This window comes from Glycine soja, chromosome 7 (assembly GCF_004193775.1).
Source record: "Glycine soja cultivar W05 chromosome 7, ASM419377v2, whole genome shotgun sequence".
In the NCBI taxonomy this organism is placed as follows: Eukaryota; Viridiplantae; Streptophyta; class Magnoliopsida; order Fabales; family Fabaceae; genus Glycine; species Glycine soja.
Window position 1 is genome coordinate 45,139,934 of NC_041008.1, and position 15,143 is coordinate 45,155,076.

Genomic DNA, 15,143 nt, shown 5'->3' on the forward strand with positions numbered 1-15,143 from the left:
GATAAAAGTTTTGCAAAATAACTAGTCAACTAGACAAGTATATATATTGTGCATCACTCAAATCTAAGTGACAGTAAGTATGTCTGGACTTGTGTTCTGAGTGAGGGGCAATATTGAATCCTGGGAGGTTATCCTGTTGGTTAAGTACGAAGAAAATATTCATCACCAGCAATATAATATCTAGCTAGCCATCCTTATAGGTGCAAGTTTCATATATATGGCTTAAAGTTATATAGGATGTCAACTTGAATCACATTCAACAAAAAGTCAAGAAGAGGTAACCCATTGCTAAATTAACTTTCTAGTTGCGTATTATTTCAACCTGTCTGGCAAATTAGTTTTAAAAAGTTAAGACATTGCTAATAAGAACTTTTAAGTGTATTAATTAATCAATAATTTTTTATTAAATTATAATAGGGTTGTAATAAAAAATTTAATGAGAGTATGTTATTAGTATTATTTCCATAAAAAAATTATATTCTTTGATCAATATTTATAAAAGATAATTAAAAGTGCTAAAATGGATGCGTTTTCAGTAATAATTTGGAATAGAAGAAAAGCACAAAGAAAGAAAAAAGCACCCAGGTCCCACACAAACAGTTTTCATTCCATAGTAGCCAAGAAAGTGTAGTCCATAGGCTTTTCTCTCTATCTTGTTATGTGAGGAAAAAAAGAAGAAAAAATACAACTAAAAGCAAATCGTGCCTAATGCAAAATGCAAATAGTGTGTGAGTCAAATGGTAAGATGATATTAAAGTTTAACGATTATTATCTTATTAGTCAGTAATTAAATAAGAGTACATACATGAAAAAAATACATTTTTTCGGTACTGATGATAATAGATCCCATCGCATGTATGTAGAAAAAATAGTAACAGATTTGAAGGATGAAAAGAAAAGAAAGGATAACGAAAAAAGTAAAATCCGACAGAATGATGAGGTGGGGCAGGGGTGAAGTGCAAACATATGTCTCACTCTTCCACTGGCATTGGCATGCCAAAAAGCTAAGTGTTCCCTACATTGCAAACCTTCATCATCGCTTTCATTTCGTCACACAATATATGCCTGTGACTATGAACACGATTCCTTATATATATATGCAACCCTTCCCACCTTTCTCTTTCCACTCACACACAGCACTTTACTGCTCCCTTCTCCATCCCAACCAAGCAACAGTAGTTGGAATGTGACAGATAAAATAGGTGGGGGGAGCACGTGCTACTGCAAGCATTTCTTCATTTCTATGGCTGTGGGAGTGGGAGCATTGTATTTGTATGATAAACTAACCACATTGATGATGACCTCTGATCATGCTTCCGTCGTCTCAATGAACCTTTTTGTTGCTCTTCTCTGTGCTTGCATCATCATCGGTCATTTGTTGGAGGAGAACCGATGGATCAATGAATCCATCACTGCCCTTCTCATCGCGAGTCACTTTCTTTATCTCTATTACTTGCCTTTTCATCAACAACATGAATTTGAAGCAGCTAGCATTTTTTCTTTGTCAGGGTCTCTGTACTGGGGTCTTTATATTGTTTACCACGGGAGGAAAAAGCTCTCATATATTAGTTTTCAGTGAAGATCTTTTCTTCATTTACCTTCTTCCACCCATCATCTTCAATGCCGGGTTAGTTCACTTCTCTTAATTTTTTATTTTTCTTATTCAGCTTTCAATTACATGCTTAACTGCATAATTTAAGTTGCATTATGATTTTGATTTGTTAGAAACAATGATTCCAACAGTTTAGGAAAATCAAAAGTTGTATTCACTGAATTGATACTTCAATCATAATGGATTTAATTTAATGACTGTGCTTGCTTCTCTTATACTCACTTCAATTTCAATTTATTCTTTAACTGTTCCAGGTTTCAGGTGAAGAAGAAACAATTTTTCCGCAATTTTATGACTATAATGCTCTTTGGTGCAGTTGGTACTTTGATATCATTCTGCATCATATCACTAGGTAATTGAAGTCTTCAATTAATGCTTCTTTTATAAATTAAAATACAAAGTAGTAACAATTCATATTTGGTAGTCAGTGCTTTGTGTTTCAATTTGTTTATAAATCTTATTTATTTTGATTAGGTGCCATACACTTTTTTCAGAAATTGGACATTGATTCCCTCAAGATTGGAGATTTTCTAGGTGTGCTTAAATTACCTTCTTTTACAGTAATTTGTTGGACTTAACTCCAAACTTGGAACATTCCCTTCTTCCCTCCTATATCTACTTACCTGAGTCAACTGAATGCAGCAATTGGAGCAATATTTTCAGCAACAGATTCTGTTTGCACGTTGCAGGTATAAATGTCAAAAGAAACACTGCAAACCTTTGTTTTAATTTTCCCTTATTGTACTGAAAATGATGATGAGTATGTGGATGCTTCAGGTTCTTAATCAGGATGAGACTCCCTTACTATATAGTCTAGTCTTTGGGGAAGGGGTAGTAAATGATGCTACCTCCATAGTTCTCTTCAAAGCAATTCAGAATTTTGACCTCTCTCACATTGACTTAACCACTGCCTTACAATTATTAGGAAATTTTTTGTATTTATTCATTGCAAGCACTGTGCTGGGAATCTTTGTAAGTTTTCCTGCCACTTTCTAATTTTGTCCCCTCTTCTTTCCTAATGTTCTTGCAATTTGCTTGGGATTACTAATATACATATTTTTTTGGTTTAATTATGTTTTTCAGGTTGGATTGCTCAGTGCATTCATTATTAAGAAGCTCTATTTTGGCAAGTTGATAAGGTTAATTCTAATTAAGCTCCATTAATTTTCAATATGCTTAACCACATCAATGAAATATATCAGTACATTGTTAGCTATTATTCCCTTATTCATTTTACGACAAATCCCAGGCATTCTACAGACCGTGAGGTTGCTCTCATGGTACTCATGGCATACCTTTCGTATATGCTGTCTGAGGTAAGAATTTTCTCTGAAACTTGGCCACCTTTTTAGTGTAAATAATTCCCATGCTAACCGATTTATTTCTTTGACAGCTATTTTCTTTAAGTGCCATTCTGACTGTTTTCTTCTGCGGCATTGTTATGTCTCACTACACGTGGCATAATGTGACAGAGAGTTCAAGAGTGACAACCAAGTACGTGAAATTCTTCAACACATTCATTAGGCATGTACAAGATAGCTACTAATGATACTACTTAACTGATTTTAATTTCCCTGCCGCAGGCATGTTTTTGCCACTTTGTCATTCATTGCTGAAATCTTTATCTTCCTCTATGTGGGGATGGATGCATTAGATATAGAAAAGTGGCGAATTGTAAGTCAAAGGTAAGAGATTTTTAGATGAAATTAAACCGCCTTGAAACTACTTTCTTAGGTGTGAAATTAACATTTTGACAATTTGTCGTCATTATTAGCCCAAGAAAATCAATTGGGGTCAGTTCGTTGCTGTTGGCACTTATCTTGGTGGGAAGAGCTGCATTTGTTTTCCCTTTGTCCTTCTTATCCAACTTGCTTAAGAACTCTCAATCTGAGAAAATTGAGTTAAAACAACAAGTATGTGTTTTCCTCCCGTTTCCTTGTCAGCAGGGTCTTGAACTCTTGATAATTGAGGTGTTACATTACTGCGATGATTTTTGGCTTCACAGGTAACTATTTGGTGGGCTGGTCTCATGCGTGGAGCTGTTTCTATCGCACTTGCTTACAATCAGGTGAAGGAATCAAACTTCATTGCTTTAAATTCTTCATCTCTATGGCTGGAGTTCTTAGTGCCCGTTTTTTTATTCTCTTGTCACCTTTAAGTTTTAAAAACCGTTTTCTAGGACATTTTCACACTATTCGACAATCAATTTCTCATAAAAAGAATCTATTAAATTTTGAAAATTGCTTCCAAAATAAGTCTTTTCAAAACCAGAAAAACAGCTGAGAGATGTTTTCTCATCACTTCCTTTTGTTTTCATCTTGTTCAACAGCTCCCTCAACCACACTCTTCTTTGTGTCTTGCACCACCCTCTACTAGCTGGCTAGGCAACTTTGTTTAGTTATATTTTCAAAACTAAGCAGCTTTTAAAATAGAAATCAAACACATCCTTAGTGTTTTAGTACTAATAAACTGTTTTTTTCACATGCAGTTTACCAGGCTGGGCCATACTAAACTGCGGGAGAATGCCATCATGATCACTAGTACCATCACTGTTGTACTCTTCAGCACATTGGTTAGACACTAATCTTCAATTGATAAGCACGGTTTGTAGTGATTATGCCATGTTCCAAATGTTCAATTTTATACCACTGGTTGCTTGAGGATGAGAAATTGTTACATGGTCCCGAACTGCATATTTATATTTCAGCTGATCTCCACGTGACACATAGTAGAGTTTTTCAATTTACAAAAAGAAATTAATAAAATTCAGCTACGTGTCTCATAGAGATTGATCAAAATCATGAGGTGGTGGAGGACCATGCAATAATTTCTCCTCGAGGACAGTGTTGGTATGTTCTTGAACCCAAATAAACAACAAGTGATAGGATGTTTTCCCAGTGTGATACGAGTCCCCACTAACTGGACATGAAAAAACAGTATTCGTTGGTGGATTTGGAGAAGTGTCATTTTCTTATGATGTAAAGGAAATGGTTGTTTGATACGTGTGATTCCCTCATGATAACATGGGAAAGTCAAAAAAGCCACCAATAATGCTTTTGAAAATAATGTGCAGGCGTTTGGGTTGATGACAAAGCCACTTGTGAGGCTATTGCTTCCATCCTCTAAACACGTAATGAGCTTGCCGTCCCCACCATCGACACCGAAATCATTCACTGTGCCACTTCTTGGCAGTCAAAATGGGCCTCCACCAAGCACCTTGAGGATGCTCCTAAGCTGCATCCCTACTCGTGGGGTACACCACTATTGGCGCAAGTTTGATGATTCTGTCATGCGACCCGTCTTTGGTGGACGAGGTTTTGTACCCTACGTTCCAGGGTCACCCCTTGAACAAAGTGTTCATCAGTGGCGTTGCACTTAATTAGAAGATATATATATATATATATATATATATATATATATATATATATATAGAGAGAGAGAGAGAGAGAGAGAGAGAGAGAGAGAGAGACTTATTATGTGATGGATGGTGTTGGTGTGGTGTAAAATTGGCTTGGCTTTGGTTGTGTGCACTTTTGTCAATAGTTACAACATTTCAACTTCACATGATACTATAAGACAGGATGTTAGGGGAAGAATTTATGTACACATGTTGATGTCAACGCGGGCTTTTTTTGTCCCCCTGATTTTGCTGACATAGAGAGAGGGGGTTGCTTGCATTTTAGTGTTAAGTTGTAACTTGATGCTGCTCAGGTGATTCGAATTAATTTTGTGTGTATACATGTTATGGATGGAAAGGTCTTGACAGTTAATATAGTTTTTGTGTTGCTTGATTGTATTTATTGTTACAGTTTTTTGAAGGATAATTTTGTGGGCTTTGAACTTGTTACACTTGTTTTGCGATCATATACTAAGGCACAAGCAGTATTATACGCATGATTAAGCTTTCGATGTTTCCCTTGACATGATAGATCTAGCTAGCTATCAATGCATAGTCACTCGATTGCCAATTGTGCATAGCTTTAGCCGCAACAATGGTGTATATTCTTCTGGAAAGAGATAAAACATTATAACTTTTGAGAAAGAAAAAAGTATCCGAGTAGTTTGCACCTTCATGGCTCACCATAGCAAGAAATTACCAAGGTGTGTCAAAATTAAGCACTGCTGAACTCATGATGTCATAATTTTAGAAGGAAAAATTGCTGTGGTGCCCGCAAATTTCAGAGGATATCAGTACCCTTCATTGTTCGGACAATAAGGCAGCAATGTGCATGCACATCAAATCCATATTAAATGCTGAAATAATACTTCACTTAACAAACCAATAAACTACTAGTTTATTTTTTCTTTTCCATTTTTATTTCAGTGTCTTGTCAAAATTTCTCCTTTATCATCCTTATATTTGAAGAAAAATGCTAAATGTTACGAAAGTAAAATTCGTGCATCTCACACGAATAACAAAATATATATTTTTTTCTCCTTCTGCCTATTTCTCTCAATTTTTCCTTTTTTGGGACTGTTTCATCCTCCCACCACATACCTAACCTATGCAGCGATCAAGAGAGATGGGAGTCTCATGACAACAAGGATGCTGCCACCCACCGACATGTTCACCTTGGAAGGCAGGTGTGAGAAACACAAACACATGATTTCTATTGGTTTTGTTGTATATATTTAGGAGTGTTCATGAACCAATTGAATACAGTGTGGACAGACAAAACTAATTAAAAAAAAAACTGAAAATCAAATGGATCAAAACTTGGAAAACCAAAGTTTATTGGATTTTGGATTAAATTTTAGAAATCAAACTTATACATATGTATTTATTTTTATTCATAAATTTATAATATCACTTATTTTTATTTTTTTTATTTCTTATATATTCATAAAATTATCATATAACTTATATTTATTTATAAAAAATATATTTAATTAAAGATATTTATACTAATTATTTGAATTAAAATACATAAATATTTTATTATTAATTATATAATAACATATATATAAAATATTTGATAGTTTAAATAATTTTTTTATCATATATCTTACCTTTTATTTAGTATTTTCTACAAAAAGTTAAAAGTAGGATTAAAACAAAAAATCAATTCAATTCAAACCGCTTTAAATTTAATCAGATTAAAAGTTTAAATTAAACCTATTGAATAATAAATTAATAAAACCATGATTGAATCAAATAGTTTTTTTCCTTCAAATCCAATTCAAAATCGAAATGTATTGTAGTGTGAGTGACATAAAATAAATAACCTGTGTACCTGTCGGAGAAAGATTTGTTCGTGCATTTCGTGCTTGAGGGATTTGTAACGTATAGCACCTCTAATATTTGAAACTCTCCCACACTCTTACCATCTCTCATAAAATATTATTTTTTATAATGTAAAATCATATATATTATCTCATTTTGTTTAATAAAAATATTTTAATATGTAAATAAAATTAAAAAATTATCCTAAATTAAGATGATAAATTTATGAAATAAAGTAAAATATGAAATGTAGTCATTATTTGAAAATATATATAATCATTGAATTTCAAGTAATATCCAAATAATTGAATATATATTTTTATATAATTATATATATTAACTAATTTAACAACTAATTTTACCAAACTCTTAATTCAATCAATTAATTTATCAGTTCTTAAATTCTAACTTCCAACTAATTTATTTGCTAGTTTTGCAACACATCTTACGTGTGATTTCCTTTATTAGAAACTAGAAAGTTCAATCAACCAAAAAAGAAACTAGGAAAATTCAGAAAAGTATTTGGAAGAATATTCTTCCACTGATGTGTCTCTCTCAGGCGGATTTTAAAGGAAGCATTTCTAGAAAAGTTAATGAACAGGCCAATGATTTGGGCTCAAAATATCAGAATGCTGGCTTATTACACTTCTATTGAAAGGCTTAGTTCACTTTACATGCAATTCCAAAGCTTCCCACATCACATATTAACATCTGTCCAGTAAAACCATCACAATAAACAAATGAACCATCCTCTATCTAGTCATTACGGAGAAATCCATGATTTTAGAACGTCTGCTATCCTATACACGCACTTTTCTCCCTTATGGGTGAATATAATATCCAACTGCCACGCTGATAAGAGCAACCATGCAAACAAACAGAAATGGAAAACCAGCCTGACTTCCTTTCGTATTGATTTGCCTCTTCAACACCTCCTACAAAACATGAAACAATTGATATCAAATATTGAAAGTAGTCAATCACTAAATAAAATGCTAATAAATAGCTCAATACTTTAATTGCATCGCTTTAAAGAGACAGAAGTGATGAAATATTCAATAAGAATCACAAGACCATTAATCAGAAAACTTTAAATGATTATATGAATAAGAACACCTCATAACTGAAAACGCATGAAAATGAGAATCTTTTTTCCCATTAGACTAATAGCATGGAAGAGGAACAAAAATAACAAAAACCTACCAACTCTTTCTTAAGCAAATCTTTTTCTTGAGTGTTCCTGTGCCTCTCCTCATTCAGCTTCGTGATGGTTACCTCAGCCTGCAGAAATTATAACTATATTGATTGCTTCCAACATTAAAGTTTTTTTTTAAAGAAAAAATAGGTAAAAAGATGCAACTTTAGGAACTAACTCCATGTACCATAAGCTGGGATAGCATCTTCATATGCTACACTGAATGCCAACTTATGGAACTAGAATGCAGGAAAAAGAAATGCTAACGTCAATGATACTGAAGAGGATAGAGTTTGACAACGTTCCTCTTTTTTTGGCTCTATGAGAACTAAAACAAAATGGTATTATGATATTATTACCGTGGCCTTATTTTTTAAAATTAGTAACATGCTCAGTTAATCAAATATTAGATACCTTGAAAACAAACATTATAATTATTTTCTCCATCAATTCCCATTTAAAATAGTTGAGTAATCACTTTCAGATATTTTGGCAGCAAAGTATAATCTAAATAACAAAGTTGACATGACTAGAAAAGTTGACATAAAAATGATTGCGACAACGTGTAATCTAAATTCATGAGCTCTAACCACTCTTAGCTTGGAATCCATTACACTAAGTTTTGACTTCAATTCCTCAGATTCGTTAGTTAAATTCAATTGCATATCATCTTTTGCTGGCTTCATGTCACCAACATTCTCAGCTTGTCTTGGGACAATATCCTCATCTTCTCTATCCTCCTTCATATCCTGGGCTGGTTCCAAACCTTTAACCTCATCAGAAACCTGATACATGGGAATAATAAATGGTACAGATCAAGCAATGGAACAGAACATCATATGCTACCACCATGTTGAACTAAAATTAAAATGTTTCAGATTTACATTTGGGTGGTGGCTACTGGATAGCTGACACACACACACACACAAAGTTAACATTGTTATTCATAGTATACTACAGCTGCAAGTCTACAAAATATATCCACAAAAAATAGATACTGTATCTTCATATGAAAGCAACTTGAGAGAAAGAGAGAGATTGAAGTTTGAAACCGGAATGATAGAGGGGAGGAGCTCACTTTACAAGGGGGAGGTATGTTTTCAACTCCACTGGGCACCCTATCTTTTTGCACATAAATTTCGTTGGATGGATCATGCTTCATATCACCATTTACTGGAAGCAACACCGGAGAAGATGGCGGACTGATGAGGACTACCCTTAGTTTCTTCTCCTCAATATACTTTCCGCTGTCTTTTGAAAACTGTCGAAAGAAAAGAAGTTTAAAATTATCCAACCTACCAAAAAGAAATATTTTAAAGGGAAAAAAACAGAAACAAGGGAGTTGGACTATTGAATTAGATATTTTACCTTCACATATCCCAGGCATCTCAAAACGGGGAGAAAATGGATAAATAATGAACTCTGGTTTATAGACACTAAGAACAGTATCACCACCTTTTGAGTGATCGTATTACGAACATACAAATTCATCTGATTTTGTTCTTATCTCTTTCTTATTATTTTTTTAATTTAATTTTAATACATAATATTTATCAAATTTTCTTTATATTTTCTCTTTTATTTCCTATCTGTCATTCCATTTGAGGGTTGAGACGCTTCATCTCTCACTCTCTCTTCCTAATTTCTTATCACATCAATTCTATCACTTTCATCTCTTCTTAGTTGTTATTTCTCTTGTGATGTCTACATCGAAAGGGATTGCGTACCAAACAATTTGCATAAACAATATGACCTTACCATATCAGAGGTGATGTCATCTTCTGTGGTTCCAAACGGGACAACTGTGCTTTGAATGAGAAATTTGTCTTTGCACAGCATATCAGGCGGTGCCATGCGCTGAGCTTGCATAGTAACTGCATCCAACACGCACATATAAAGGACACTAAAAATGTAGAAACTACATACATATATGCGTGCGTTAAAATGTTTATTGAATACAGTAACGGAAAAATACCAGTAAAATCACATTTATCATTGGGCTTGACGATGCCTATGTTGGGTCTGACGCAATATTTTTTGGGTGAAGTTGTTTTTACCTGCGAGTTGTGTCGTGACATTGGCATCAGATTCATTTGGTTATGGTTGTTAGATAGAAATGAAAGGGGAAAGAGCGAAATGGGAGAATGTAGGAAGGTACCTTAAAAGCAATAAAGTGATCGGTGGTGTTGGCAAGTTGAACCAAACATGAACTTTGTTTCTTCAATTCAACTGAGAGAGAGCACATTGTGATGTCATGATTGCAAAATATGGCATTGAAAAGAAGAAGAAGAAGAAGAAGAAGAAGAAGAAGAAAGGAGAGAAGAGTGACTTACAGACGAATCGGAGCTCGGCGGGTTCGATTTGAAGAAGCTCGGTAGCCATGGGAAAATGCAAAGTGGGAGAGTAGAGGAAAAGGCTTGATAGAACCCTAATTGGAGAAGAAGAACGAAATGAAAATGAAAGAGAAGGGAAGAAGTGTCATTGAGTTGAGTTGTTACTTTGGAATGGGATAGTTGGCGTCGTCGGTTACGCTGGTGGGCCTCACACTCTGCTGTTCTAGTTGTACCCATTCACCACCTGCTCTTTTTCCTTTCTTAATTTCTTATTTTCATCTAAAATTGAACCTTTTTAGCGCATTAATCACTCATCAATCACTTGGTTCTCTTCTTTATATCTTTAATCACTCGTCTCATTGCTTTTATTACTCTTAATTACGTGATAATTTCTTTGAAACCTATCAATATTACCATGCTTGTCCATATACTGTAACCCATCGGTTAAATAATGGTATTCATAATCATTGATTCATAGTAGGTAAATTTAATTAATACATCTAACGTAAATATAATATTATTTTTTTAATTTTTATATTATAAATATCTATATATAAAATTGTTATTCATGTTTGATCAATGTTTTCCCCTATAGTTTAGCATTAATATATGCATAATTTATATACTGATACTGTTTCAGGTAATAATATATCTTCAGTATGAGACTTTTCTCTGAAAACATGCTGCGTGTACCAAAAAATAACTAAATTATTCTTAAAGAACTTTAAATGTTAACTATCTAACAAATTACTTTTAAAAAAACGATGTAACAAATTTATGATAATTATACTCCTCGTGATGTGATATCAAGTAATGTACTGTATATAATTAGAAATTTTGAAACAATTCATCCTTGTTTTAAATATAAACTCACTTTAAAGGAACTTTTTTAGGGCAATTTAAAGGAACTTTACTTGTATATATTAAAACTATTCTTTAACCTAATAGCCTAATACTACAAATCAATAAAAAAAAAATAAAGTTCTTACATTAAAAGTGCCATACACTAATTAATAAAAAGTTGTAAAAGCATTAGTCTTGTTTTCATTAATATAATCTTTGATATAAATATAATAATGCATATTAATTTATGATAACATGCAAGTGATGTATCATTTTGTTGATATCAAATTCCTATATCAGCTTCAATATGCAGACCACATACCGCTGTATTCACACGGCCACAGACTTCAAGTGCATCGATCACATGGAGATTTCTTTCCCCCGAAGTTTTTAGTTGTCTAGCTTTCCGTTTTCGTGTTCTTTTTTTCTTCATTTATGTAGAAAAATCCTATATCAATGCAATTGTTTATGGATATACTAATAAGTAATATGTGTGTTATCATATAATTGTTTTTTTAAATATTAAAGAGAGCATTAATTGTCAATTAATTTAAAAGGTTATATTACAGATATCAGTTGACACTACGTATTATATTTTTTTCTCATTAGTATTTCCTCGCAAAGACATGAGATCACCGCTTCGGACACTAAACATTTGAGTACCTTTTTCAATGTTAACAGGGATTTGAACTTTAGTTGTGTTACTTTATGAGAACTCAGCTTCTTATTAAATAACTATTAAATATAAACTTCTTGTATATATAATTAAATTTTATTTAGTATCCATCTTCCATGTTAAATGTTTTAAACTATATATTAATATTTTTATATATTATTACACGTTAGTATATCAATTGTTTTTAAAAAAACATTTTCAGGTATTTCTCAATAAAATTACATGTCAAACAAATTGCATTTATCAACATACAAATTTATACTTTGATAATATATATCAATTTGGAGTATTTAAACTCATATTTTTTTTTTTTACAATTTGGAGACAATTTTTTTTTAAAATCAAATGGTTAATTTTTTTGAAAATTTACACATATGAATAAATTGTGTTTTAAAACATGTCTATCGAAAAGTCAAGTTTTAAAACACGTTTTGTTTTATATATTTTATAAAATATTGAGAAGTTGTGTTTAGTAATTAATACAACCTTCTATTCTTTTTAGCTCAAGTTATGCTAATAAACACAACTGTTTTATTTAGAAAAAAAATTGTTTTTTCAAAGTCTGATTCAATTCATGACTTACACATATTTTAGTTTTTTTTTCTTCCAAATTTTATAATTGAAAATCAATTTATTTTAAAAAAAAATTATAAATTATGTTTTAAAATACAACTTTTTCATGTAAAGTCGGATTTACTTCCTTATTTATGTAAATTTTTAAAACTTTATCCATTTTCGTAGTTTAAAATAAAATGAACCCTTATTTTGTAAAGTCAAACAAAAATATTTTTTCTCATTTTTTCTTCTTAAGAATCCAAACAACAAGAATTTGACAAGGGAAGAGAAGTGATAATGGAATGAAAAAAAAAAACGGCATTTAAAAAGTAATCACCCTTTTCCTCCTTTTCTTTCGTTGATTGAAAATGGTGGGGACTAATATAACGATGTAGTAGAAAATTAGAAACGGAGAAAATAAAAAAAGGCAGGGTTAATTAAATCATGAACAATAAAGCAGGGGACACAAGCTAGATGTTTCGTTGCTTTTTGTTTATTCGATTTGTAATTTTGTGTACAACATGACAGCTAATCGATTGAATAACCAAAAAACTCATTTTTTTTTTCATGTTCAATTATACTTCATTTCAATTCTCTCGAAAGATAACATCTTATTACTAAGTGTAAACAAAGGCCATACTTGCTCCAACAAAAGTTGTTTCGTCAACAAGCATAAGTTTCTTATCATTTCTTTATTCAGAATAGATTAAGAGAAGGGGTTGTGTGTTCTGTGTTCATGCGGAGAAACAACCGAATAACATATTAGGTTTGAAAGAGTACGAAATTTCAACTTGTGAAAATGAGAATACGAATTTGAACTTCTGGGGATGTCACGTAATTCTCGGATTCCTACAGTTGAGCAAACAGTTCAAATAATTATAGACAGTTCAAAACTTAAAATGAACCAAACATACAGAACATAGTAATTTTTTTATTAAAAAAAAATGCCGTAAAACGGAGAATGGCAGTTGGCAACTACTATTTATTTATATCTTAATTTGAAATACAGGTGTTGCGTTAAGGATAGAGATATGTCAGATAAATAGGTACACCAAATTAATGGCCACCTGCCTGCTATCTATCTGTCTGGTTATGGTAACCTAATTAAAATTTTAAATATTGATCATTTTGGTTTTTATTATTGTAATTTTAATTAAGTACTCAAATATTGTTGCTGTTTTTAATAAAAAAACATTTTTGTTTAGTAATATTAGAAATTAAAACAATCCTTCCATATGTCACCCAAAAGAAAAAATAAAATAAAACCAATCGCCATTTAGTAATTGTTAATTAAGTACTAAAATAATATTTTTATACAGTATTGGTTTATTTACAGCAATATATTTTTATATTGTTAAAGACCAAATTGATTGATACTTGTATTTTTAATAACAACTAATTTAGTATGTCAATTTTTTTTCTGCAATTTACTGAATTTAGTATGTCACTTGGATCTAATAATACAGAAATTTAAAGTTTTCTTCCTCGATCCTCAAGCATACAAGAAAAATTCTCAAGAACATGGATGGTATTTTTTTCCTCCTTGAAGTATTTATCTGAAATCAGTGGCTGTGCAAACACGAGTGTAGATGTGTTTTTGCTTTCGTTCATTTACAGAGTTTGATATCGTTCTAGTTGTTACCCAATCCCAATATATACGGCTAGCCTGTTTGATTTGCTGGCAAGTCACGTTTTCAGCAACCAAAATCATATTCGAAAGGTTTAAATCGCGAGCCAAACCATCCATCATTTGGGGCAATTTTTTTTTTCAAATTTAGTATTAGGAAGTAAAATTTACTCCTAACTAATAAATTTGAAAATAAAAATGCTCCCAAATGGGCGTTTAGCCGTAAATCGTGTTTAACAAATTTTGGTTTATTCTCAAAATCAATTTCGTACAGTGCAGAGTTGAATTTGCAAGTAGGAAAAAAATTACTTTTGAATTAAATTTTGGGTGTGGGATCCTGTGACACATCTAGAAATTGTAAATTCTGAGAGCAAAATTTATACTATATAAATTAGTATTTTAATCTCTATATTACATATAATATATTTTTATTTATACATAATCAATAAATAAATATTTTCCAATATATAAATTATAATGTATAAAAAATATGTCTAAATATATAACTTAGGTTTGAGATATATAATGAATAACTTGTACTTTAACTTATCTATTGTGTAAAATAAACTTTATTTTATACGACTCAAATTTATAATAAATTAATATTTCTAAATATATAAATTATATTATAATTAAATATTTCTAAATATATAAATTATATTTTTGATTTATTAAGTAATTTATATTGTAATACATGGTCATTCCTGTGATCAACATTGGTGCAATTGAGGCTTTTAAAGTTTGAACCTTCCAACAACTTACAACAAATACAAAATCTCACTAGCAATGCAAGTCTAAACCCTTAACCGTTGTTCGGGTGAGTTTCAAATGTTTTAAAAGCAATAAGTTTTTAGTTTTCAAAATTCAGTTTTATTTTTTCTCTATTTTTCAATTTCAAAACAATCTATTATAAAACTTTTCTATTCTATTAAAACTAGTTTAATGGGTTTTTGTATAACCATGATAATGATAATAATAACAATAATAATAATAATGTTAGTGTTGATAGTAGAGAATATTTGTGGTGATGTTGGTGTGATGGTAAGGATACTAACAACAATAATATTAGTGGTGATAA

General features: G+C 31.6%; 2 protein-coding genes across 3 annotated transcripts; one reads left to right on the top strand and one right to left on the bottom strand.

The window, feature by feature from the left end:
• Window positions 1-1,096: 1,096 nt before the first annotated feature.
• LOC114420084 (sodium/hydrogen exchanger 2-like) lies at window positions 1,097-5,459 on the top strand. Its single transcript, XM_028385938.1, has 14 exons — window positions 1,097-1,426; window positions 1,509-1,627; window positions 1,867-1,964; window positions 2,087-2,146; window positions 2,255-2,301; window positions 2,390-2,584; window positions 2,696-2,751; window positions 2,862-2,928; window positions 3,006-3,106; window positions 3,196-3,297; window positions 3,387-3,525; window positions 3,618-3,680; window positions 4,101-4,184; window positions 4,686-5,459. The coding sequence occupies exons 1-14, from the start codon at window positions 1,244-1,246 to the stop codon at window positions 4,989-4,991; spliced, it is 1,620 nt and encodes a 539-aa protein (XP_028241739.1). The 5' UTR covers window positions 1,097-1,243; the 3' UTR covers window positions 4,992-5,459.
• Window positions 5,460-7,426: 1,967 nt separating this feature from the next.
• On the bottom strand, window positions 7,427-10,584 carry LOC114420085 (vesicle-associated protein 1-2-like). 2 transcript variants are annotated; one of them, XM_028385940.1, is made up of 8 exons: window positions 10,365-10,584; window positions 10,190-10,260; window positions 10,007-10,088; window positions 9,790-9,905; window positions 9,110-9,292; window positions 8,646-8,816; window positions 8,040-8,117; window positions 7,427-7,771 (listed from the first exon to the last, which is right to left on the bottom strand). In XM_028385940.1, the coding sequence occupies exons 1-8, from the start codon at window positions 10,411-10,413 to the stop codon at window positions 7,658-7,660; spliced, it is 864 nt and encodes a 287-aa protein (XP_028241741.1). In that variant the 5' UTR covers window positions 10,414-10,584; the 3' UTR covers window positions 7,427-7,657. The 2 variants fall into 2 exon arrangements, with proteins under 2 accessions (XP_028241741.1, XP_028241740.1); XM_028385939.1 differs by having other exon boundaries at window positions 8,622-8,816.
• Window positions 10,585-15,143: the final 4,559 nt, after the last annotated feature.